At 40.1% G+C, this 25,543-nt stretch overlaps 2 protein-coding genes across 3 annotated transcripts in view; one reads left to right on the forward strand and one right to left on the reverse strand.

Moving 5' to 3' along the window:
• Positions 1–1,156: 1,156 nt before the first annotated feature.
• LOC119655859 (N-alpha-acetyltransferase 20) lies at positions 1,157–11,084 on the reverse strand. Its single transcript, XM_038061979.1, has 5 exons — positions 10,925–11,084; positions 10,751–10,866; positions 10,555–10,684; positions 1,546–1,682; positions 1,157–1,477 (listed from the first exon to the last, which is right to left on the reverse strand). Exons 1-5 carry the CDS (start codon positions 10,975–10,977, stop codon positions 1,392–1,394), a joined length of 522 nt encoding a protein of 173 aa, XP_037917907.1. The 5' UTR covers positions 10,978–11,084; the 3' UTR covers positions 1,157–1,391.
• A 106-nt stretch (positions 11,085–11,190) lies between these two features.
• LOC119655857 (serine-rich adhesin for platelets) overlaps positions 11,191–25,543 on the forward strand; it is a 72,067-nt gene continuing 57,714 nt past the window's right edge. Inside the window, exon 1 of one of the 2 annotated variants that reach the window (XM_038061976.1) lies at positions 11,191–11,337. The gene's annotated coding sequence lies outside the window, so the exon portion shown is untranslated. Of the gene's footprint in view, positions 11,338–19,211; positions 20,345–25,543 lie in introns of those variants that run through there. The other variant, XM_038061977.1, reaches the window with a different exon arrangement.

Raw genomic sequence — 25,543 nt, forward strand, 5'->3', positions numbered from 1 at the left:
CAGGGCGATGCACTTATATGAAATCTAGGCCTCAAAATGTCCCTTCCAATATCTGCTCAAATAAGCTTAATAATAGTATATTGCCAACTCCCTTTAAGTTCATCCTAGGCATACCAAATTATAGAAATCCGGCAATTAGTATAAGTTATGTAATTTGTGCAAATCATCTTAAGCCATGGAAATAAGATGCTGACGTTATAATTAACGAGAATAATTGACATCCCAGTGAAATATTAAAGTTCGATATATGAAGAAGCTTTTAGGGATATCGAATTGGTGGACCTCGGGGCCAAAGCGGGATGTCTGGAGTTCCTTATTAAGGCAGGCCTAGATCGGATACCGGTTGTTGCGTCGTTGATGATGATTTGAAGAAGCTACTTTTCCCCAATCCTTTTTTGAGGTTTTGTTTAAAAAAAACTTACTAAAATCAGTTTACTGTGTCACACAGACTTTTCTCAAGAAAAGTTACACTTATTGGCACGACATATAGTTGAAAAATACTGTGAGCACCCATTATATTCTTAAAATATGTGTAAGTAGTTCCTCTGCTACAGAAACTACCCCAGCGGGTGGAATGTTTTAAAAACACGATTAATCTTCCTTACATGAATACCGACCTCTGGCGGTAAAACGCGCAACTACATAGGAGGAAGCTTAATAGTATTTGTAATAAAAAGCATTCCTTCCATGAACGCAACTTCTTGTTTCCGGAGTAAGTCAGAGGAGCCCCTATTCCAGCGGGACAATATGACATTCACAATTCATATAGACCGCGCTGTTAAAACGCGATTTGCAGCCAATAAAATTTCATGTCCACATGTTTTCCTGGTCGTAAACTTAAAGAGAATACTTGTGTGAAAGAGTGCCTTGAATGTGAGCAGTACAAAAACGTGAACCAATTGAAATGTACTCATACTATGAACGTAGAACAATTTAAAGCGGTTAAAATAAGGAATCTCATACTGAGTATGTCTAGTCACATATATAATGTAATCAGAAAAACGCAGCAGGCCAATTACTACCGTCAAGGACAAGGAAGGAAACGTGATGCTGGATTATGAGAACATAGTTTCAAATTTTCTTTGGAAATATTTGGAGAAAACACACTTTTATGTAATCCATTAATAAGTGCTGGAACCATTAAAAAATATTTAAATTCAATTGACACCAAATTTTATTCAAGTGGCATTGTATATAAATAAATAGTTACGATATGATAATAATTTTGAATTGAAGAATTCCATGTCTCTCACTGAGACTATTTATTTTATTACAAACATTTCATGTAATTTTCTTAGTCATACGCCACTGGTTTTACTTCTCACAAATCTGAATTTCCATATAATACATAACAGCTTAAAATATAGTTTTTAAAAAATCAGTGAAACATTTCAGTCGACATCTTCCGGCCTGGCAGGATGCAATAACGGTATCATCGATTTTTTGTCTACATCCCTGGACAGAGCTTTTCGCATATCTGTAAAAACAATAATGAGAATAATGTAATATATGAAGATATTCACTCAGAATTAATTCTTTACTAACCGTAAGCATCTTCATCAGGATCGCCCGAGTAATATTCCAGTACTGTCCGGTAAACGATGTATCCTAAATTAGTGTACATATTTATGGCCACTTTATTGCTCACGCGAACAAATAAATCAACAAAGTATGCCTTCTTACTGAAAGACAAAACGGAAAGTTGTTTCAATTAATATAATGAATATGATTATCTGAATTCAATCAAAACATGTAACTAATTTTTACCAAAAGATGGGCTCGAATACAAAACCTTTTTTGATATTGTGTGATTGCTCAATGATTAGAGATTTGCGCATTGAAATTAAGGACTTAAGTTGAAATTATATGAAACCATTGCCTTGATTATGAGTTACCATCATCAATCATGCCACAACCGGTGTCTGATCTAGACCAGCTTTAATAAGAAACTCCAAACATCTTAGTTCCAAGGTCTGCCAATTCGACATCCCTAATAGCTGTCTGGTGCCCTAGCCTACGCCATCGCTCTATCTGAGGCATCGCCATAGTTGTTATCAGTTGTGATAAGGAAAAATAATGATAATTCGTTTTGGTAAGAAACCGTAAAGCCGTCGTCGCTTGACTTTTTTTAATGATAATTTTTAAAAACGCTTCCTCCCCCTCTACAAGTTTCATTCACTTCTTCTCTTTAAAGTTTCAAGAATTCTCGTTACAACGTCTGCAGCACGTTTCTCTCGTTAAGAAAAATAATTTTCATATTTTCATTTAAGAGATCTCCTCTAAATGTCAGCAAAGTATATACTTTCGTAAAAATACCCAACTCCACTCCGGCTCAGCTGAAGGCATACCTTGATAAGCCGGTAAAGGCTCAGGCGAACGCGGTACTTTATAATGACGAGGTCATTCCCTGAAGAAGAAATTCTTAAATATTCTGTGCATGGCATTAAAAAGCAAAAGTAACACGACTCAGCCGGCGGAAACCGAATAAACCTAAGGAATTCGTCGCATCGGGGACAGAGCTCCCAGCGAATATAATTTTTGGTTATAGTGTTGAATACTTCATCCCAAACGCTAGACATCTAGCTCGCAAGTCCAAAGATTGCTTCTGTCCTAAGTAGCAAGAACATGTCAAATTACTATAATCATAAGGTCTTCTATTCAGAGGAGGTGCTTTGCAATCATTTCCCTGAGTTACCCAAAAGAAAGTTACTCACCGTTAAAAATACACAAACTAAACTGAATAAATTAATACAAGAGCTTGCAGCGCAACAACTTTAGGGCCTTAAAGAAGCAATACAACTCCACTCAAACTACAGGATCTTATTTGTTGTTCCATTAAATATACTCAATAATATTAACGAATCAAATTCAGGTCAATAATATCACAAAATCAAGACATTTTCTCTGTATATGCCAATATCCGTAAATTTCTGGACAAACTAAATGCCACAAGCTTGTAGGTCGCTTCATAAACTTAAGAAATGGTGAAATGCAATAATACTAACGCCATTTTTTTCGAAATCCTGTTAATATCGAGAACTTCAATTTACTTTAATAATTTACTTAACAACCATCAAACAGGGAATATGGTCTTGGTGGAATTGCCATTGTAGTCAGCAATATCGATATTCAAGTAGGGACGAGGAACATCATCATCATCATCATCATCATCAACGGCGCAACAACCGGTATCCGGTCTAGGCCTGCCTTAATAAGGAACTCCAGACATCCCGGTTTTGCGCCGAGGTCCACCAATTCGATATCCCTAAAAGCTGTCTGGCGTCCTGGCCCACGCCATCGCTCCATCTTAGGCAGGGTCTGCCTCGTCTTCTTTTCCTACCATAGATATTGCCCTTATAGACTTTCCGGGTGGGATCATCTTCATCCATACGGATTAAGTGACCCGCCCACCGTAACCTATTGAGCCGGATTTTATCCACAACCGGACGGTCATGGTATCGCTCATAGATTTCGTCATTGTGTAGGCTACGGAATCGTCCATCCTCATGTAGGGGGCCAAAAATTCTTCGGAGGATTCTTCTCTCGAACGCGGCCAAGAGTTCGCAATTTTTCTTGCTAAGAACCCAAGTTTCCGAGGAATACATGAGGACTGGCAAGATCATAGTCTTGTACAGTAAGAGCTTTGACCCTATGGTGAGACGTTTCGAGCGGAACAGTCTTTGTAAGCTGAAGTAGGCTCTGTTGGCTGACAACAACCGTGCGCGGATTTCATCATCGTAGTTGTTATCGGTTGTGATTTTCGACCCTAGATAGGAGAAATTGTCAACGGTCTCAAAGTTGTATTCTCCTATCCTTATTCTTGTTCGTGCTTGTGTTTGACCAGTGCGGTTTGATGTTGTTGGTTGATTCGTCTTCGGTGCTGACGTTGCCACCATGTATTTTGTCTTGCCTTCATTGATGTGCAGCCCAAGATCTCGCGCCGCCTGCTCGATCTGGATGAAGGCAGTTTGAACGTCTCGGGTGGTTCTTCCCATGATGTCGATATCGTCAGCATAGGCCAGTAGTTGGGTGGACTTGAAGAGGATCGTACCTCTTGCATTCACCTCAGCATCACGGATCACTTTCTCGAGGGCTAGGTTAAAGAGGACGCATGATAGCGCATCCCCTTGTCGTAGACCGTTGTTGATGTCGAATGGTCTTGAGAGTGATCCTGCTGCTTTTATCTGGCCTCGCACATTGGTTAGGGTCAGCCTAGTCAGTCTTATTAATTTCGTCGGGATACCGAATTCTCTCATGGCCGTGTACAGTTTTACCCTGGCTATGCTATCATAGGCGGCTTTAAAGTCGATGAATAGATGGTGCAACTGTTGTCCATATTCCAACAGTTTTTCCATCGCCTGCCGCAGAGAGAAAATCTGATCTGTTGCTGATTTGCCTGGAGTGAAGCCTCTTTGGTATGGGCCAATGATGTTTGGGACGAGGAACCCAAATTCAAATTTGACAATTGTATAAATTGATATTTCAAAATTCTATCATCAATAAAGCTTCCAAAGGGGAAATCAATGAATTCATTGTTTCTCTCGATATCGGAGAGAACGTACTTATAACTGGTGACCTAAACGCTACAGCGGTTTTCAATGGCTACTCCCTCAACTTCTACAGCAGAACAGAGCAGAACTCTGTTACAGACAGTGTGCAATTGAAATTTCCAGTTTTTGAACAGCGGTAAGCCAATCTTCTTCATCACACTCTCAAGTGAGAGTCAAGTCAACCCAGTTGGCTCCGTTAAGGAGGTTTCCATTTCCAACCCAAGGATATTGAACCGGAAATGGGATAAACTATTTGAGGAGCTTGAAATGATATTTTGGGAACAAATCTAACGACCACTACGCAGCAACAAAAGCCATGTGGATGAATACAATGCATGTGGATCAAATACAATTCCCATATTTCATACCCTTTTTATCATGCGAGGACAATGGCCTTCTGGAAGGTATCACGACTAGAATAATAACCCCAATCGGCATTATAATTTGGATCCAAGGGGCTGTGGAAATTGGTGATTAAAGACGACGGGCTCCCTTTTTAGTCCAGCGCTATCTAATTTTTAAACAAGTTTCCTGCATGATAAAATTTTGGACAAAATAAATATATTTCATAATGTGGACGAGTTCCTCGTTGTGACTTCAGATGAAACAATAGAGGAGGCAGAAAAATTGACACTGATATAAGCCACTATTTTCGCAGGCGAATGTGATAAGACGCAAAACACCTTTGAATTCGGGAAAGTCCAAAAATATCACTAAGAGGCAAACTGCCCTCTTCACATTAAATGTGTAAATCTATGTGACGAATGTTACGTCTGGGCTCAGCTGGAACCTGCATTCGAGCCATCTTTGAATACGCGTCATCATATGCAGTTGTTCCCAGATACATTGAAGAGAAAATTGAGTTCCGCATAGTAGTTTTATTTAGGTGTCCAGGTCTCACCAAGTAGACGGCCAGGAAGACCCTCCTTGCCGCAATGCAAACAAAGTTATAGGACAGACAACCCCTACCTTCCCATCAGTGGTGATTATCACCCCGACACTGATCTTTCTCAAATCCTCAGAAATTTAGCCACACTGTAGATAAGTTGAAAATTGACAAGGTCCCACAAGTTTAAACCGATTTCGCTTTAATTAATCCTTAACCTTGGGGAGGATATTCAATTTTCGACACCGATGCTTGGGTTGTCCAAGATATAGCCGGATGTGAAGATTGCTAGCAACATGATCATCTCAACATCTCAACTAATGACTCTATGGCAAGCCATTAAAATACACCATGATGAAAATGTCATTGAATTAATCATAGACTTAATAAACACCTGCAACACTCTTAAGCAAAGGACCTGTGAATTTATTAACGGCCCTTACACCGAATGAGGTGAGAAGAGCAAAAATGGACCATGTAGTAGAATAGTATCTATTAAAATGATAAAGTGTATGAGACTGCATCGATTCGTCGAAGACCAGCAGTTAGTCTTATCAACTAAAAAGAATCGTTAACAAAAGACTATCATGATATCGCTTGCACACCCGGCTATGTGACAGCCACGATGAATGCAAAAAAGTAAAAACTTTAAATAGGCTCGTCACAAACTTCTCCTATTTCAAGTTGTACCTGGCGAAAATTGGAGGGGCACAGTCGACGGACTGTGACTGCTGTGGGATCCGAGAGACAAATGATCGACAAGCGAGCAACCTTTTTGTACACCAAATTGCGATCCTGGCAGCTTTATTGAATTCTAAGGTCTTGGAGATCGCGTGTTAAGCAATTGTTGTTGCCACGCTATACACATTTTTATATTCTTGCAATCTTTGCTTGTCCACAGACGTGTGTGCCTGTTATAACGCTTCTATCTATAATTCGTAACTTTTCATCTTTTTCTTTTTGTTGTTTACCTTTGCTTATCATCAAAGGTTTATTATATACCGGTCGGGGCTGAGCAGATGCTACTGAGGCTCTGCAATCCTACCCGGTGGGCGTCCTCAATGTACTCGTACAATTCCTTCTCCAAGACCTAGATATTAAATCCGCTGTATCGTGCAGTGTTGCGTGAGTCCGGATATTGTACGTCGGAAACTCTACATTCTCAGCAATGTGTTGGGAGGTTATGACCAAGTATTACCGATGGAATAAAGGTTGCCTATGCAGTCGGTACGTGAGTATTTCGCATACGCACAGCCGGGTCGTTCGGTCTTCCAGGATTCGTCAGTGCACTGACGTAGATTGTAAATTTTAAACTGTCAATAGGTATTTTTTGAAAGTTGAAAGAAGAAGCAATGAATTCGAGTGTTTATCCATAGTTCGAGATAAAAGGCAATTCTCACTACTAGATGTAAATGGGTATGAGCCGAGCACCAAATCGTCGTGGTTACGATCTATTTTATATCGCAAAATATTTAACTTTATAATGCTAAAAACTTATGCGCCCGCTTCCGCTAACAACCAAATAACAGGCATTCAAAAACTTATTCAAACCTGGTAAAAAAACAAAATATTTTGTTTAACACTAAAATTCATTTTATTTATTAAAGTTAGTTCAACGTCTATCTGTCACAGCCGATTCACTCGGAAACGGGTGAAGCTATTCTCACGAAACAAGGTGAGAAAGTAACGTGTCGTCTGTGAATCGCTTTGAGTTTTCGGGCGGGGTGTGAAAGTGGGGTGCAAAAATTTTTTCTCCGAAGCGTAACATAGCTATTTTCCCGGACGACTAAGTGGCCATAAAGGGTAGTTACTTAGTGACAGCATCCTCCAGGCTGGTGGGGTAGTACAAGACCGCGCTAAACAGTTTGGGTGGCAAACTCAAAGTCACCATCCTTTGGATTCCTCGTCATAAGAACATAGAGGAGAATGAACGGGTCGACGGACTAGCCAGGCAGTGCTCCGCTTTTGACAGCCCCTAGATGAGCGCAGTTGACGTCCTGCTAGCTGCTGCGAACTGTGGAATCTACTCGCACTACTCAACAACCACTGCTCACCATCTGCACTAAACCACTTCTTATCGGTCTTACAATACGGGTAGGTTCTGACGCCTACCCTATATCAGAATCACACATCAGCACATAACAAGTCGGGAAACCAGAAGCTTGACGCTTCAGATATAAAATGTTTTGTGTTTCCCTATGTGAGGAGCATAACGTAGTTCTCCATTGGCTGATAGCATTGACCCAAGATATTTAAATCGCTCAGTTCTGGGCAGGTTACTGCCATTGCCACAGCTGAGCGATTTAAATATCTCGAGGGGCAGGTTACTGCCATTGCCAGAACTCAGGGATTTAAATATCTCGAGTCAATGCTATCAGCCAATGGAGAACTGCATAATGAAATTGCTTCACGCATTAACGCAATCTGGATGAAGTTGCATTCCACAACTGGTGTTCTTTGTGATCGACGTATCAGCGCACTTCCCAAATCTAAAATTTATCGCAATGTCATCCGTCTGCCGCTCTCTATAGTTTTGAGTGCTGGCCGACTATAAAAGAAAATAAACGGCGTCTTGCGGCAGTGGGGTCGAAGATGTTGCATTGCACTGGTGTGTGACACGTTTTGATCACGTCTGAAATGAGAATATCCGCGATCTATATGAGTTTGCACTGATCGTGGAAAAACTGCAAGAGAGGCGTTTTCGATGGTGTGCTCACATAATTCACGCCAACGAGAATTCACTTACCAATATTGGTCTGAACATCGAAGTCAATGGTAAGCAACCAAAAAGCCGGCCAAAACAACGGTGACTTGATACGCTGGATGGGGATTTAAAAACCTCGCGATTATATCCTAATCAGGCACTTGATAAAATAAAATGACGAAACCGTTCACGACGAGCCGACCGCGCTTGTGAGCGGGACAAAGGCTGAAGAAAAAGATGTGAGGAGCGACGAGTGCCCGACAGCTCCGTGACACATAGCTAAAAATTCCATTGCCCTATATTTTTTAGAAAGCGATTTAAATAAATCATTTGATGGAAACTCCTGTATTGATAATAGTCAACCTCATACGCTTCACACTCTGAGTTTAATATTATTAGCAAATGCCAAGAATGTAACCTACATCAAATATAAAACAACGGAAGCTGGACGCTTCAGGTACGAAAAGTTTTGTGTATTTCTTAGTTCGTAGCACGTAATATATCCATGTATTATGTGGGGGGTGGGTGAGATTGACATTCCTAGTCTACAATTTTCAAAGAAGCAACAACTTTGAGGTATTATAACTTTGCTAATAATATTGCAATTTATGCCAAACTTGGTAACATCATGCTCTACATTATAGCCTACATCACTGCAATTTCATGTTGCTAGGATGAACTTAAGGGGGGTTTCCAACCAATTACAAAAAAAATTTAGTAATATACTATTATTAACTTTATTTGAACAGATATCGGTATGGAAGGTATTTCGGAGCTCAGGCACCTTATAGTGGCAGCCTCCTGATTTTTTTCAGATTTTTCGGTTTGGTAGTTTCTGAGAACGGCCCCCTTAAAGAAATAATCACTTTCAACCCCCCGCACTCCCCACCTTTCCAACAAATGTCAAAACTAAGATCGGCTTTGAAAACTACTAATCGAGACCTTTAATTTGATACCCCACATGAATATATTTGATGAAAAAAAATGTTACACCCCTCTTTTGTATGTATGGGGACCCTTCCCCTTAACTTCAACCTAAAAGGATACAATTTACTGTATGTGAGAGCGTTCACAGTTCCCACCTTTCTACCAAATTTGGTGTCAATCGCTATAACCATCTCCGAGAAAAATTCGTGTGACGGACAGACAGACAGTAAACCGATTTTAATAAGGCTTTGTGTTTACACAAAACCTTAAAAAGGCTGGGGAGAATTGGATTCTTCTTGAATGGAATTTTAATGTTTCACTCGAATGTCGATATTCTCATTAATTATGACGTCAGCATCTTATTTGTATGGCTTAGGATGCTGTTAATTAGCACGAAATTGATAAGTTTGAACTGCCATAACTTTCCCACTAATATAATAGTTGGATTTCCATGAACCTTGGCATGTGTATGTGGCTGTCCTATATGCCGGTGCAAAATTAAGTACAACTAGGATGAACTTAAGGGGAATTTTTTAGTCAATTTCTAAAAGTTGATAATGTACTATTAGTAAATTTATTTGGGCAGATACCGGAATGGGACATCTCTAGAAGATTTGATTTCACATAAATGTTTTATACAAAACCTTAAAAAGGGCTGCAAATAAATAGATTCTTCATAAATGCGACTTTATTCCCTTTAAATATGACGTCAGCATCTTATTTGCATGGCTTTGGAAGCAGTTAATTCGCGCGAAACAGTTAAGTTTGAACTGCTATAACTTTGGCGTTAATGGTCAGATGTCCATGAAATTTGGCACGTATATACAAAATATTGTCCTCTATGCTGGTACAAAATTCGGAAGTCCTAGGATGAAGGGAGGGTTGTCCAGTAAATTTCTAAAAGTTAATAATATACTATTAGTCAGTTTATTTGAGCAGATATCGGAATGGGACATATTTTGAGGTCTAGATTTCATCTAAGCGCACCACCCTGATTTTTGGGATGGGTAGTTTCCGAAAATGAGTCCTGCCTCACTTTAAGTGCGTACATTTTGACTCTTTACTCACGCACTTTGAAATTCATGCCAAAACTTATGCCAGTTACTAATCGAGACCTTTCGTTTGATATCCTATACGACAATATCCGGTGAAAAATTTTTCTGAGTGCCCCCTTTGCATGTACTAGGAGCCCCCCTTTAAACTTCACGCTGTATGGGTGGGATTTCATATTTCTCATCTGTCCATCAAATTTCGTTCGAATCGGTTTAGCCGTTTTGGAGAAAAGTGCGTGTGACAGACAGGCAGACATTGAATCGATTTTAAGAACACAAAACACAAAACCTTAAAAATGAATACTTAAGGAGGAAATCTTAATTAGGTAGGGAACAAACAGAACGATTCCTCCATTGCTATTAAATTTCAAGAGAAGTCATCGTGAGTCGCATCAGCATTAATTACGTACCTGGAATAAATCTTGTGTTACTTACTCTTCTGAAACATCTTCGAGGAAATTCATTAGCAATCCAGCCAGTCCTAATCGCCGGTAATCTGGGGACACTGTCAGCGCCGTCACATGCCCGTGCCAATTCTCTCGTTGTCCTTCCGCCTTTCCCATTACTCAAGATTAAGAAAAAAACAACTTTGGAATACTTGGTAACTCTTCAAAATGCACTAGGTACTTACTATATCCCATGATCTCCCCGCTTGGGGACTCCGCTACTTGAAAATATTCCGGCCAGTGGGCCAGATATTGCATGTAAAAGGCCAGCCCGTAAGTCTCAGTGAGTGGGTCCAAATTACTGAAAATAAGCCACATTTAGAAATAGCTTTTATCACAATGAAGTGAAAGAAACCTACACGTTATTAAATTTGAACATGTCATCACAAGTGAATGGTCGCAACGTAGTCATCTTGTATTAATTTAAGCGTTCACAAGTCCGCGACAAACCTACGAAACCCACGAATGTCTTCCCCAAATTCAGGTTATGTTTCTGGACAACAACATGACATATTCACCACACCGGTGCGCTTCGTTCCCAATGCGGCCCTGGCGGTGTATGCGAACCGACAATCAACTCGACAGAAATCTCAAAAAGGAGGGCAGCGCGCGGATGACAGTTAATTTTATATGGTGGCCGATTTTCTTGGAGCGGAATATTTTCCAATTATTCGGTATTTTCGTTGAGGTTTCCTTCGGTAAAGTGAAAATCGTGCCGGGCGTAGTGAAGTGGACGAGTTGTTGATATTTGTGGAGGCGGAATTTGCAAATTGTAAGTTCGATTTCATTGAAAATTTTTATTGTGTATGTTGGGCTGTGATGATGCGATGGCGGAACGCAACGATGGTGGCCTGTTTACGGTCTTTGTTTTTGGTAAAGTACAAACGGGCTTGTAGTTAGGGATTACTCGAGTAGAGTTTTGAAGGGAAAGGTCCGAGACGGTTGCTGAAGCTGTTGTGGACGAGATTTCGCCAAGTCTAAGGAGGCTTTTATCGACAATCTTGTTGTGTATTCTAACCTTACTTTTTGAGTGTCTAATTGGATCGGAGAGAATGTTTGGCGAAATGGACGCGTCCTGTAGCATATTTTCTGTTTTATGAAGCGAATTACGACAACAAAGTAGCTGTCGGTATATTTCTCTTTACCTAGTTTTCCTCCAGTTCAATTCTGTATTTTTGCCAGAAAGTATTAGTATAAGACGCTTGCAATTCCTGGCCCCAGTAGCGTAGGCACTTTCTACTGAACGGAAGGAAAACATTCATTTTTGATTTTCACTCGGAAGCCTCAAAAATGTGTCAACATTCCTTGGCTTTAGACTTTAAGGCAGCGTCCTACAGGCAGTTAGCTCTGCTTTTCGTGATCGATTTCATGGAATGATCTCAATTCACACATTTCGGAACACTTGGCCGTGCTGGAGCTGTTTCGCTCATCGCGCCTGGTGTGTACGTTTGCCAGTTTTTCCGCGTAGATCTGAGTACAATGTGGGTGAGTACTATTTCGATTTGTTAGCATGCATTTGTTGCAGATAAGAGCAGTTGAATGACCCTTAACACGCTTCGGTGTATTAATCGCACATTCAACACGAAAAGGTATTTATTTGCGATACTTGTAGATATATGTATATATTTTGGCTTACTTTCCAAGATAATTCAATCTTGTTGGATCTCGGCAGGTCAGAAGTCAAAAAACATACAAGTTTTGAATAAATAACATCTAGACCGTGGCTGGAAAAATTAATGTCACCATGGATTTCATCCTTAGGAGAAGATAATTGAGAAAACATTAAAAAGTTGAAGCAATGGGAATTCTCTTTGTATCATTTGTCTTAACTATTCAAATAGTTTTGTTTGACATAGGAGAATACGTTGTTTGTCACGATCCTTTTGGGCGCTAGGACATTAGAGAGTCGGCTCCTCATAGTGGCTTCCATTCAAGTAACACCATCATACTGAGCTATTGTCATCAACGACAGTTTGAATTTGTATGTATTTTCTAGATAATTTGGATAAATTTAAATTTTCTCACTTGGTTTGAGTTTAGGAAGATAGGATTTGAATAAATCACGATCGTAGAGTTGCGGAGGAATATGCCACCAAAATGAAAGTACGGTCACAATTTATGAAATGCGAAGTTGTACCACTTGAAAACATTTCTTTTTTTTTATATTCGATGCGTTTTTGAGTTTTCTAGTAATTAGTAAACACTGATTTAATATATAGAGCCCTAATACCAAACCCTTCCACCTCCACACTGGTAACCTCTCAAAATTGCAAAGCAACAGATAAACGGTGGGTACGGTCACGATAACAAATCGCTCTGCCACTAGTGAGATGTGAACCGCGACCTTCCGCTACAACAGCCCAGCGCTCTAATCACTTGAGTCATCCGGAATTCGCTTACTACTAAACGAAAAAATAACAGTAGAATTCCAGCCGAAAACTATATTTTGTAGGGATCCAACTATATTTTGTAGGGATTGGAGGCATGGGGCGGAGTGAAAATCGATGGGCCCAATATTTCAAGGAACTACTCAACATCACAATACGATTTCCACACATCTTGTTTTTCTTCAGCCTTTGTCCCGTTCACAAGCGGGGTCGGCTCGTCGTGATCGGCTTAGCCATTTGGCTCTATCGAATGCCTGATCTGGGTGCATCACTGAGCCAGTTTTTCAAGTTAGGGAACAGACATTAGTCTGGCGAATATTGCACATGAAATAGCAAATCAAACCTTAATTCATTAATTTTAACCATTGCAATAATTGATTTGTCAGCTGGTGCATTGTCTTGATGAAACAACACTTTTGTCAGTCAAATGCAGTCGTTTTTGCAGGATTTCTTCGCTCAAACGTTGAAATAATGTCTTACAAGCCGTCGATAGTTTTTCCTTTCTCAAAATAGTGACCGGTTCTTATTCTTGAGTTCAATGTTTTGACTTTTTTTTGTCTCGAAAGTCATCATTTCTTTAATGTTCCCATTCTCATAAAGTACCAAACCGAAATATCTGAAAAAAAAAACAAGAGGCTGCCACTATGCCGATATCTGTTCAAATAAAGAATAAAGTTAATAATAGTATATAACTATAATTTTTATTAGTAGGCTGCAAAACCCCTCTTAATTTCATCCTAAAACCATGTATCAATGTAGGCTGTAACATAGAGCACAATCATACTAAGTTTTGAGGAAATCGCACTATTACCAACAGAATTATATCTCGCGAAAGTGAATATTCTCACACAATATACGCATATATTACCTGCTAAATTCTAATGGGACAAATGCACACTCAAATGGCTTAATAAAATAAATAACTTGAAACATGCTTTATAGACTGTGTCCGGCCGGATACCTATGGGACCACCCTCGTATTAAAATCTTTACGCATTGGATTTTAAGATAAACCAGCAAAATTTTAGCTAGTATATTCGGGTTATATATAGCCTTATATATCTGTCTACTATCCACGACAATTGAAATTTTTAGATCCTCGTGGATCTCTCAGTTCCTCACGTACCATACAGCATCGGCTATCTTCCACAATATTTTTTATTGAGCTCGTAGCAGATCAATGGCTGAGATACTCCCTGATCTCAAGACTTGAGCTTGATAAGTCCAGATAACAGACCAACCGTTTCGTCCAAACCCGTCAGTCATTCTCCTGTAGAAACTTGGCCATAAAAGATGAGTGCATGGATCATAGACGTGGGGGAAAGTTTCTGTCCAATTGATCCGATCCGTTATTAGTTGGGTGCGGACTCAGGATTCACTCAATTTCTAAACAAAAATTAACTCCGACCAAGATTATGTCTAATAAAGGCGACGATTTCTCATGCTATTCTTAGCAAAAAATATTAAATATTTTTTTTTTATTTTTTAGTTTAGTTGCCGTAGTCGTTTCAATTTCTAAACAAATTGTCGACTTTATAATACTAAAATAATTATGACTCAAAAACTTTTAATAGTAGTAGTATATGAGTAAGCTAGCTGCATTTGAAGATAGTTTAGCCTAGATAGTGACTTGTGTTTATTCTGACAATGATCGTAAGTTATTTCTTGGACAGATCTAAACAATCTTGCGAACGCTTTGATTCATATATTTCCAGACGCGCCCCTTTCTGTTTTGTTCTTAGAAATCTCGCGCGGTATATTTCTCAACTGATTTTGCTCTTCCGTCAGTTTCATAGTTTTATTTGACAGAAAAGTCCTGACCCATAGAGCGGTGTTCTTGCTCAGAAGCCAAAGTATTCAAATTTCGTTCGATTCTTTATCTTCCTTATCAGGATTACAATTCATTGTTACCCTGACATTCTCAAGATTCGCTTGTATTCTTAGGTAAAATGAAGGGTAATGAATTCTAGGACGACTCATAAGAATGACGGCGGCATGTTCTCTGTAATACTAACAGGAGCAAGTCTTAGAATATCGTATTGCTCCTGTAGATTAATACTATATCGTCTATATAACTTTTTAAGTTTTTTATAGAAATTTATCTACTACGAAGCTTCGCATTAATAATGATAGTACTCCATTCTGCTGTTGTGTGGTGAAGTATGTGTAAATTGCTACCTGACAATAGAATCAATGAAAGGCTGCTTCCAAGGAGGTGCACTATCACCTTCCACGGAGTATGTTGTTTGACTTACTAAGTTAATTGCACAATCCCAATGAATACCAATACCAATGAACGTTCATGATTATGCGGATGACATGGATGTGCTAGCTGTTGATCGAAACGGACTGTTGTGTACAAGGCCTCGGCGGTCAGGCAAGGGTTCCCATTGATTCTGAATAGTCTTTGTCTTCCAAAGATGAACTTTCCAAAGAAATGAAATACTTAGGGGTTATTTTAGATAAAAAGAATCCATTGGTGGGGGGATGGAGGGGTTTGAATCGACATAGAGACTTAGTTCTGGAATAGTGGATATACGTTGTTATTATTAGGCCTAGGTTTTAATGGAAACCGCCTCAACTACTTTAATTTATTTTTTTTTATATTTATATTTGGTTTGGCATTATTAATACAAATCAGATATAAAAAAATTATATTGTATTATTTTTTTGAGAATTGTGGGGTCCACATCAACTTGATGCCGGATTGGCAGCGTCTGAAGATTTGCCTCTGCCCTGGTAAGAAATCGTAAAGCCGTCATCGCCTATGTTCAGAATAGGAATTATACACGTGCCCATCCGTGAGGATGAACGCATCAAACACTAGATTTTTAACGCTGATGTCCTCCAGTCGCGAGTATCATCACATTTAGTAAAGGAAATCCCGCGACATATAATCGAGTATGGCATATGGTGGCACTGAGTAACATACAGTGGACCGCTTCGATTTGAGTGCTCAGAGACTATGACTCTCCCCAATCCAATAAAAACACACCCCTTCTTGTGGAATTGATTTCAGTGGTTGAAGAACTCTCGTTGCCAATTTTTCTCTACCTTTGAAATATATATGTTTCAGACGAATCGGAGCAAAACGTTCAAAGCGTTTTTCCCACAACTTACGTCGGTGTCCCTTATAAGTCCAAAATTAATGCAATTTTAAACACTATTTGTGTACATAATTTACGAGGCATCGCTGGTGCGTTTTTGTTTCAAATTTATTTTTATTATTCAGTAACAAGTTAGGCGATTTTTTTCGCAGAAATCGCGTTTTTCACTTGAAAGTATTCCCAGGTGTTCCAATGCGACAAAAAGTGCCGCTTCAAGGGCTGATCATTAAATATTATAATAATAAAAACTAATCGGGAAGCAGCTCAAGTAACAAAAAGATCTAAGTTCACTAGTTATTGCATAATAAGAAACTTTAAAGAAATCAGCAGCGTTTCTCGTAAAACAGAAAGTGGGCAATCTGCGAAAATCCTGTCGGAATAACAAAACTACGATTTTGCGGGATATACGGGGCAGCTTCACAACTGAAGCTTCCACAATAAATAATTTGGAGATCAAAGCGATTGTAATAGTTCAACCTTAAAAATCTCGAAATTTTCTTCACAGAGAGGGATATAGGGCCTTTACTCCGAGGAAGAAGCAGTCCCTTTTAAAAGAGATATTATAAAACATTATTTTTGTGACGAGTCGAAATTTAACATTTTCGGGTCCGTTGGCCCGTAATTGGTTTAGGGAAAAGTGCTCCCTGCCTTAGGTGACCGCGACATTGAGCCAACAGTTAAACATAGTAGTGGTAGTTTCATGGTGTGGGATGCTATAGGGTCCAGAGGACCAGGCCACTGTATCTTGACATAGAAATGTCGTACATCTCGGCTACAGTTGCCATATTGGCCTTGCAATCTGATATATTGGTTCATGACAATGATCTAAAACACTCAGCCATGATCCCTGAAGAATGCCTCCTCTATAATGTTAAAACATTCTTGTTCGTCAATTCACTTTGAAAACCACCAATTCGATATCCCTAAAAGCTGTCTGGCATCCTGGCCTACGCCATCGCTCCATCTTAGGTAGGGTCTGCCTCATCTTCTTTTTCTACCATAGATATTGCCCTTATAGACTTTCCGGATGGGATCATCCTCACCCATACGGATTGAGTGACCCGCCCATCGTAACCTATTGAGCCGGATTTTATCCACAACCGGACGGTCATGGTATCGCTCATAGATCTCGTCGTTATGTAGGCTACGGAATCGTCCATCCTCATGTAGGGGGCTAAAAATTCTTCGGAGGATTATTCTCTCGAACGCGGCAAGAGTTCGCAATTCTTCTTGCTAAGAACCCAAGTTTCCGAGGAATACATGAGGACTGGCAAGATCATTGTCTTGTACAGTAAGAGCTTTGATCCTATGGTGAGACGTTTCGAGCGGAACAGTTTTTGTAATAGGCTCTGTTGGCTGACAACAACCGGTTGTGATTTTCGACCTTAGATAGGAGAAATTGTCAACGGTCCCAAAGTTGTATTCTCCTAACCTTATTCTTCCTGTTTGACCAGTGCGGTTTGATGTTGTTGGTTGGTTCGTCTTCGGTGCTGACGTTGCCACCATATATTTTGTCTTGCCTTCATTGATGTACAGCCCGAGATCTCTTTGAAAAGTAGCTACGCAAAAAATAGGACAAAACGGACTTAGAAGGTGACATAAAGGATATTTAGACCTTTGCTCCTGTAGAAGTTACCGAAAAACTTGTACAGTCAATGAAAAGAAGGCTTTTTACAGTTTCAAAAGCTGATGAGCATTATACAAAATAGTAATTTACTCAATTGTTGGTATAAATTTGATCTCTTTATAATATGCAATCATATTTTATTTTCTCACTTGATGGCGGACCGAACCTGTTGAAAAGCACGGACTCCTAATTCTTGGGCAAGATCCAAAGTTGCAAAAAATATGTGACTTTCAGTTTCGTCCACGGCATCAAGTGGATGGCGAACTTAGGAATCCCTCGATTTCTCGTTATAATTCATTCACATGTCGTGTTTTTCAATTGATATAAGGGAGCAAATGCCACCTCGTAGCTACTCCGGTAACGCTGTTCCCAGGGCAGAGCTGAGGCAGCGTCTGATGGGTTGCCTTTGCCCTGGACGAAACCCCAAGTGATATATATTCTATTTTAGTATTGGGCACACACTCCTTACAGATTGGAGCGTTCCTCTAATGTCAGAGTATGTCGCTCTTTACTAAGTACATAATTTGTTTTCCTTCTAGCTGGTTTCGACTCTTTCAGTTTCGATGACCTTATACTTAAAGCGGATAAAGCTTTACCATGCCTTCGTCTCTGTTGCAAGATAATTCCCAAGTTTACAACAGAAATTTGTTGATTTCAACATACTCTGGAAACCAATGTTACCCAAATTCCGTTGATACATCTCCTGTCGTTCATGGTTCAATGCACGATTATTATGAATGGCTATTGCCTTAGTTGCGTTTCGCCTTGCGACAGCTACTATGGAATGGTAAAATCATATCCTAACAAAACATGTTAAATGTTCACGAATGTGCATTCAGGGCGATGGACTTTTTCTGCCGAATTTGCAAGGGTAATACCTGGTGATTACACAATGAATATTATAAACTGGTAACATAACAGGTGGAAAGGTGAGATCGTTTCTGCACAAGAGTAAACGTATCCATTTGAATGAAACGGCAACCTTTTTCAAACTGTCTTCCAAGTAGTCGGCAAAGTATAACAGCTACTTTTATAAGGAACAATTAGTTCTAATAATTCAATTAACTAATTTGTCTTTAAGGACAATGCCCCCTTAACCTTATTTACAAGGGAATATAAAATTTTAGGCTACACTGACGGAATACAAAATTGCAACAATTAACTTGGCCGTGATTTTGGTTTCAAAGCAAAAGTAGACACTAAATCAAAATCGGCAAAGTTAAAAAACCAAAAGACTTCATTACAGATTTAAAAAATCTTTGTACTGTTTTACTATGAAACGTAAACATTTGCTTCCCACTCTCAACGTTTTCAAGGTAATCCTGAAAATCCTTAAAGTCGCCTCCGCAGAAACGTAAAAACTTATTCAGTTACGCTATGGACTTTCTGCTGGCAACTCCCTCATGAATTATCATAATAAATTTGTATTTATAGAACTCGACTGGGTGCATATGTGTGTGCGCGCCAAGAAAATTTCCCACATTCGGTGTACGGTTTGCTTTCATTTTGTTGCCTCTGCAGGTCGTGCGGGCTCGGGCGTGTTCGGGCCTCTGCCAAGTGAACGAATCGAACTCGACGCGATTATGGTCTTGTTCGCGGTGTTCGTTGTCTCCGTGTGCCGTGCGAGTGGAAAATTTCTTCTTTGGCTCGCTGTCGAGTAAAATTTGTATTGCGGCGGTTAACGGTGCTGTTGGGGGCTGCTGGCGTGCAAGTGCAACCCCCGCGTGTGTGTCTCGTGCGGCAAGATCGCATCAAGCGAGTGAAATCGAGCGGGCTAGGGCGGACGAGCATCGGCAGATTTTTCGAGTGGAACGCGTTCGCTCGCTCTACGTCTGGCCCGAGCAAATTCAAAGAATCGGCCGCCGTCGTCTCGATGGTGAGTGCCTTGGCCTGTGCATTGTGCCGTCGGATCGAACTCCTTGAGCGCCCATTGTATCTGGTGGTCGATTCCCCGTATCTGGTTTTCGTTTTGCCTGCCGTAGTCGGACGGCCGCAAAGAAGTCGAGGCAGCAGAGCGACTCTGTGGCGAAGCCCAACACAAGCGCAGCTCGTGAAGCAGACCCGCAGTCGGGAACGACGTCGACTTGTGTCGGCCGATTCGATGATTCGTGCAGAGCCCGGAGGTTACTTAGCGCCTCGTCAACGACTTTTCCTTCTGCTGGTAATTTTGCACCTCTCGATTGTGGCGGCTGTTGGAGTGATTCGCGCGCGTTCCTCGCAGGGTTAGAAGCGGGCGTCAAGTGTTTCCGTTTTCCGGGCGAAAGATTAGGCGCGCGCCCTGCAAAGTCAGCGCGAGGGCGAGAAATTGTTGAATTGAATGGTGGAAAGTCTTGAAAGAATTTTCGTACGGTGTTCGAACCGTAGTGTGCGAAGTGTAGCGTACTGTGTGTGAGCGGTGTAGGGGAGTGTGGCAGTGTGAGTGCGCTGTGTCGTACGCGCGGCGGGCGAGTGTTTGTATTTTGACTTCATAATAAAATAAAACCTAATAAACACATGAGGTTGGAAAAAAGTGTCGGTCGCGGAGGTCGAGGCAATTGAATTTGTCATGTACTACATGGAACACCAACAACGACTCTGACGCCGACACGCCATCGAACAAGGGAAAAGATTCTCCGCGTAACAAAGAGGAGTTCCTACGATTGGGCCGCAAATATACAGGTCAGAATCTAGATTCCATGTTCCCCACTAGCTCAGCTTTTATTAGATTAACGATCATAAGAGGAGAATTTTACAAGCGACAGCACTGTATGAGTCAGGAAGTTCACTAGACCTTTCGTCCTTGTCACAAGTAACTCCCTGACCACCCCAACTCGCTGTCAATTCCCTTCGATTCGGATTTCCATATGATCCGGTCGAATTTAGGGACGTTGAAGTTTTATACAAATTCCATGTAGAATGCGAGAAATCGGCATGTCATCACCACACTTTAAAAGAATCAGATATAACTTACCAGAAGCTTGAACATTAACAAAATTTGGAGCTTCCTGCAGATAGCACTCTTAAAGAAAGAAATTTTGTCTCCAAGGCATTCACCAAATATCCTTATTTCTCACATTTCTATAAAGTTATGTATAATCAATGATTCTTTCGAAGAATTTGCAGTCAAGTTTGGTTAAGTTGTTCCCTGGAGCATGAAGGTCCTGGAGATTTAACTAAAATTACGTATTGGTTTGGGGCAATAATCAGAATCTCACCCCGAGTACCAGTTCGGTGCTGATTTAGACTGAGGCTGCAGTGGATCAGTCGCCAATGTTAACACCTCTCCGGGAATTAAAGGTATCCTGATTATCAACCACGTTGCAAGTTGTGGCAGCGGTTGCAAAAAGATCGAAGAGTTTTCATACTTGGGAGCAACCAAGTGGCACTGTTTGTAGCGAGGTTTGCAGCATTAGTATAATGAAGTAACCGCAACAATGGTTCATTACACGATTTCATTAGAACATAACGATGTGGATAGTTAAACTGACAAATAGATTGTAAATCTATAGTTTTCTTAAAGGGGTACGACCTCTAATTAGTGAAGCAGAATTGATGATTGGTTGCGCCATTTTGCTCGATCAAAGGTCCCATCTGGATGGAGTCGTGAGGTCGGGAAGTTCCTCCTTTTCTTCTATTTTGGGCTACGTATTTCAAGGATAACTTGCATGTCCTTTTTCTAAAGTGACTTATCCACTGCCATTTTTGCCATCAAATCAACATATCCGTTCTCCTATATAACGACACCACAGTTCAGCTTATAGCTTGCCACACCTTTGCTTCTCTCGGAAAGTTCACTGCAAAGCGGATGCATACAAAGTAGAGAACTGAATCACCAGAGCAATTTAGCTAAGGTCCATGATTCAAGCAAGTTGATATCATGATGTTTGAAGAAAGATGCCATGATCCATTGATACTCTCCACGTCCTCTTGACAACACAGCGTGGAGATTGTTGTCGATAACAAGAAGAAATAATATTGTCGACAATCTGCAACCTTGGTGCACTCTCCTTTGGACTTTAGATTCCTCTAAAATTTTAGCCCAATGCAGGCCGTGACGTTTTGCTCCGATAAAAACTAGCTTCAGCCTCTCGATTTCGTTGTCTCAGCTTCAAATGTTGATCCGTCATGGATGTTTGAGCACCTGTAATTTTTCAGTGGTACAGCATTAGTATAAAATATCCAGAAAATCGATTTTTTTTTCTTTTACATTTTTTGATAGTTTATATTCTATATTATATTTCAAAAATAATATAAAATTTTAATTTATATTGTATCGCAAATAGAGTAGCTGCTCGTCGGTTATCAATGTGCGCTACTTGAGGGGCCATCCCTTAGATATTGTTCGAGTTAGGAGGTGTAAATAATCATAATAGTATTAGGGACCACATGCATAGATATTTATAAGTAATAATGGGAGGAATTTTTCGCATATTTTTTCTATTACATTATATATCAGGTTGTCCACAAAGTTTTCGCACAAATCAAAGACAGAATTCAGCAGATAAGTTTATAAAAACCTTTAATTATTTAATCTAATATATAATTGCCTCCATTAGATACGACTTCCCTCCATCTATCGGGCAACTTCAAAATCCCCCCTCTATAAAACTCTTCCCCCTTCCCCTCAGGATAACTCAAAACTTCCCAGCCAAGCTCACTCAATTTTCGCTGAGTAGTTAAAGATGTATGCGGCCGGGCGTTATCATGATGAAAGACAATATTTCGCCTGTTGACCAATGCTGGTCGTTTCGAACGTAGCTGGGTGTTTAATCTGTCGAGCTGCTCGCAGTACTTATCGGCGGTAATGGTCTCGTTTGGTCCCAAAAGCTCGTAGTGTATGGGGCCACGAACGTCCCACCATATACTGAGCATTCGCTTCTGCTGATGAATAGACGGCTTTGCTACCGATGGACCCGGTTGATCTCGATGAGTGTAGGCTCGTTTCTTCGCTACGTTTTCGTACACAATCCATTTCTCATCGCCAGTTACCAATCGATTCAAAAAAGGGTCGTTTTCGTTCCGTAAAAGGTTAGCGGAGCAAATTCTCACTCTATCGGCCAGATTTCGCTCAGTCAGTTCGTGCGGTACCCACTTTGTGCTCTTCAAAACATATCCAAGACGCGTAATGGCTACTGCTACTCCTGATTTTGATACACCGAGATCCTCTGCAAGCACACGTGTCGAAAGAAAAGGATTCGCTTCCAGTTTGTTGCGCAGGATATCGTCGTCAATCGTATAGGGTCTTCCTGAGCGAGGTTCATCTTCAAGTGTCAGGTCTCCGCTGTAGAATTTTTCGAACCAATCGTAAACTGTCCTGCGCTTTACCTTTCCTTCACCGAATACCTTCGACAAATTTTCAATCGCCTTCGGCACCTTCGTCCCCATTTGAAACTCGTACAAAATGCAATGACGAAAATGTACTTTGTCGAATTCCATGTTTATCCTTGAATATCCTTCACAACACTGATCCTTCAAGGATAATTTACCATGCATTTTATAGTTAGGACTCTGACCTTTCCATTGGGATATCACATGTTGTACCTGCTGTTTTGGTTTGTCTGCTAATTGCTTTTTAATTGTCACATTAATATTTGTGCGAAAACTTTGTGGACAACCTGATATTATATTTATCGATTTACAAGGATGGATATTCTTCAAATTTGCTGCAGTTCTAACTTGATAAGACATTGCCCGATCGATTTGATTTCTTTAAAGCGTGTTTGATATATCTTTCTCTATACAATGACCTTCAAGTTTTTTGATATTGATAACCCAGCAACTGTAGGCGGAAATTATGGTCACCGGCCCATATTAGATCCCCTTTCAACTTATTCGGTTTGGGGGTTTTGTGGTTTGAAGTTCACGCTACTAACAAAAATTGTGCCATTTTATTTCTTTTGTTTAATTTAATGATTATTTCAATATTACTTTAGTATGCCTAGGCAAAGCAAGGTAATCAAAAATTAAAGAATATTCGCGGGTAAATGGAAGTAAGTTTTAGCCTAAGAAAATACGTACAAAATATGTACGTACGTACAGTAAAGAGCAAATCCAAACCTAAGCACTGAAGAGGGCGACAAGTAGCCGTCGCAAAATGCATATTTGCAAATTAATAAAAAAAATGTCCGATAAAGTTAACGGAAATTGTTTGGGATTTTCTATTTATAACAACACAACTTTATTCAAACGCTCTGAACGGGTGTTGGCGATTCAAATCTCACTAGTGGCAGTGGAATTTGTATCGCGACTTGACGTCGGATATCAGTCGAATCAGCTGTGAACGGGGACCTGAGTCAAATCAGGGTAATAATCTCGAGGAGCGCAATGCTAAGCACATTGCCTCCTACAGGGTAATGTAATCCTGTAGTGTACCGTTATGGTCTTCAATGAAGTGCTCTAACACAGTTTAAGGTACTGATCTAATTGGATTGTTGCGCCAACTATTATTATTTTTATTATAGGCTTGGTCTGGGTGGAGTCGGAAGGCTCTCAAATAATCGTCAACATATCAAGCCATAAGGGAAGCGGTTTTGGCGTTAGACCAACCTTGGCAAATGAGTTCTCGTCAGGGCGAATGTACATACTATCGAACATACCTTCCTTATAATTTTTTCACGATCAATGCAACCTCACATCGATAGCGGATGTCTTCATTTCAAATATGATTATGGCATTATAGCATGTTTTGTCATTTGTCCAACATAACATATTTGTCTTAACTACTGCAGACGCCGTTTATTGTCTTTAATAGTCGGACAGTATTCAGAACCATAGAGGACATCACCACGTTAAATTTCGGATTTGACACATTCGTTGATGCGTCCATTGTAAAAATATTCTTTATCCAAGTTTCGTGGATGCGTAAAGCAATTTCATAATGCATTTCACCATTGGCTGCTAGCGTCAATCCAATATATTTATCGCGTTTTATTCAGATCCAGTCTCAAACTATGCTGCATGAGGCAAGAATTCTTCCTTTGCACAAGTTGGTTGAGATTAGCTTTATTATGAAACACTAGGAAAATACTTGTATAGTGCAATATATAGGGCGCTGGACGTTGGATGTCCGGTGTGACAGTGTCCATAACAAGAACAAAGGGAAACTGCGAGAGGGTACTTCCTTCATGACCACCGTCAGCGACACAAAGCGTTCCTCTTACACTAGAATGTACCGCCGAGCATACAGTTTTGCGTAGTTATTGGAAAACACAGCTTTACAGCTAGTGACGGTGATAAAATGCTGGTGCCCTTTGAGGATATAATCAATTTGCGTTTTGTTGTTCCCACTATAAAAGGTAGGAAGATGATATGTATAATAATAAACCATGTGTTAATAAGTGCAAGATCGTGTTTGCAAAATCAACTATAGGCTCGTTCATTGCGTGCTTAGAGCATCCTTTTCCCCTATGACACCTGCTATCGTCTGCTTATATACTCACATGACCATCGGCAGGCACGGCACAGGTCTTTGTGTAAAGTAGTTGCAAAGAGGCATTTTTCTCCACACCGGGTTGGTCCGCTGATATAATAGTGACCTTCATTGCAGCAACTGCTACCAGGACTAAAAAGTGAATGATAAGGAAAGTGAGATCTGAAAATCAAATGTCTGTTTTAGACCAGCATATAAGCCAACAAAACGGTTTGAAGAATGCGTAAAATATCAGTCATCAGTGGCCATGAAATTTCTTGCGGCGATGTGGATATCATTCGTAAAAAGTGAACATTTTCTAGATTAAATGTTGCAGGAAGTCTTGAAATATTCAGTCATGCGGACGAAATGTTTAATACTGGCATAAAACACTATGCATGTCACCTATTCCAGGTATTTAAAGGCAAATATGTTAAGCATTAATAATACATCCCTTTCTTATTAAAATA

This window comes from Hermetia illucens, chromosome 4 (genome assembly GCF_905115235.1).
Source record: "Hermetia illucens chromosome 4, iHerIll2.2.curated.20191125, whole genome shotgun sequence".
NCBI classification, from domain to species: Eukaryota; Metazoa; Arthropoda; class Insecta; order Diptera; family Stratiomyidae; genus Hermetia; species Hermetia illucens.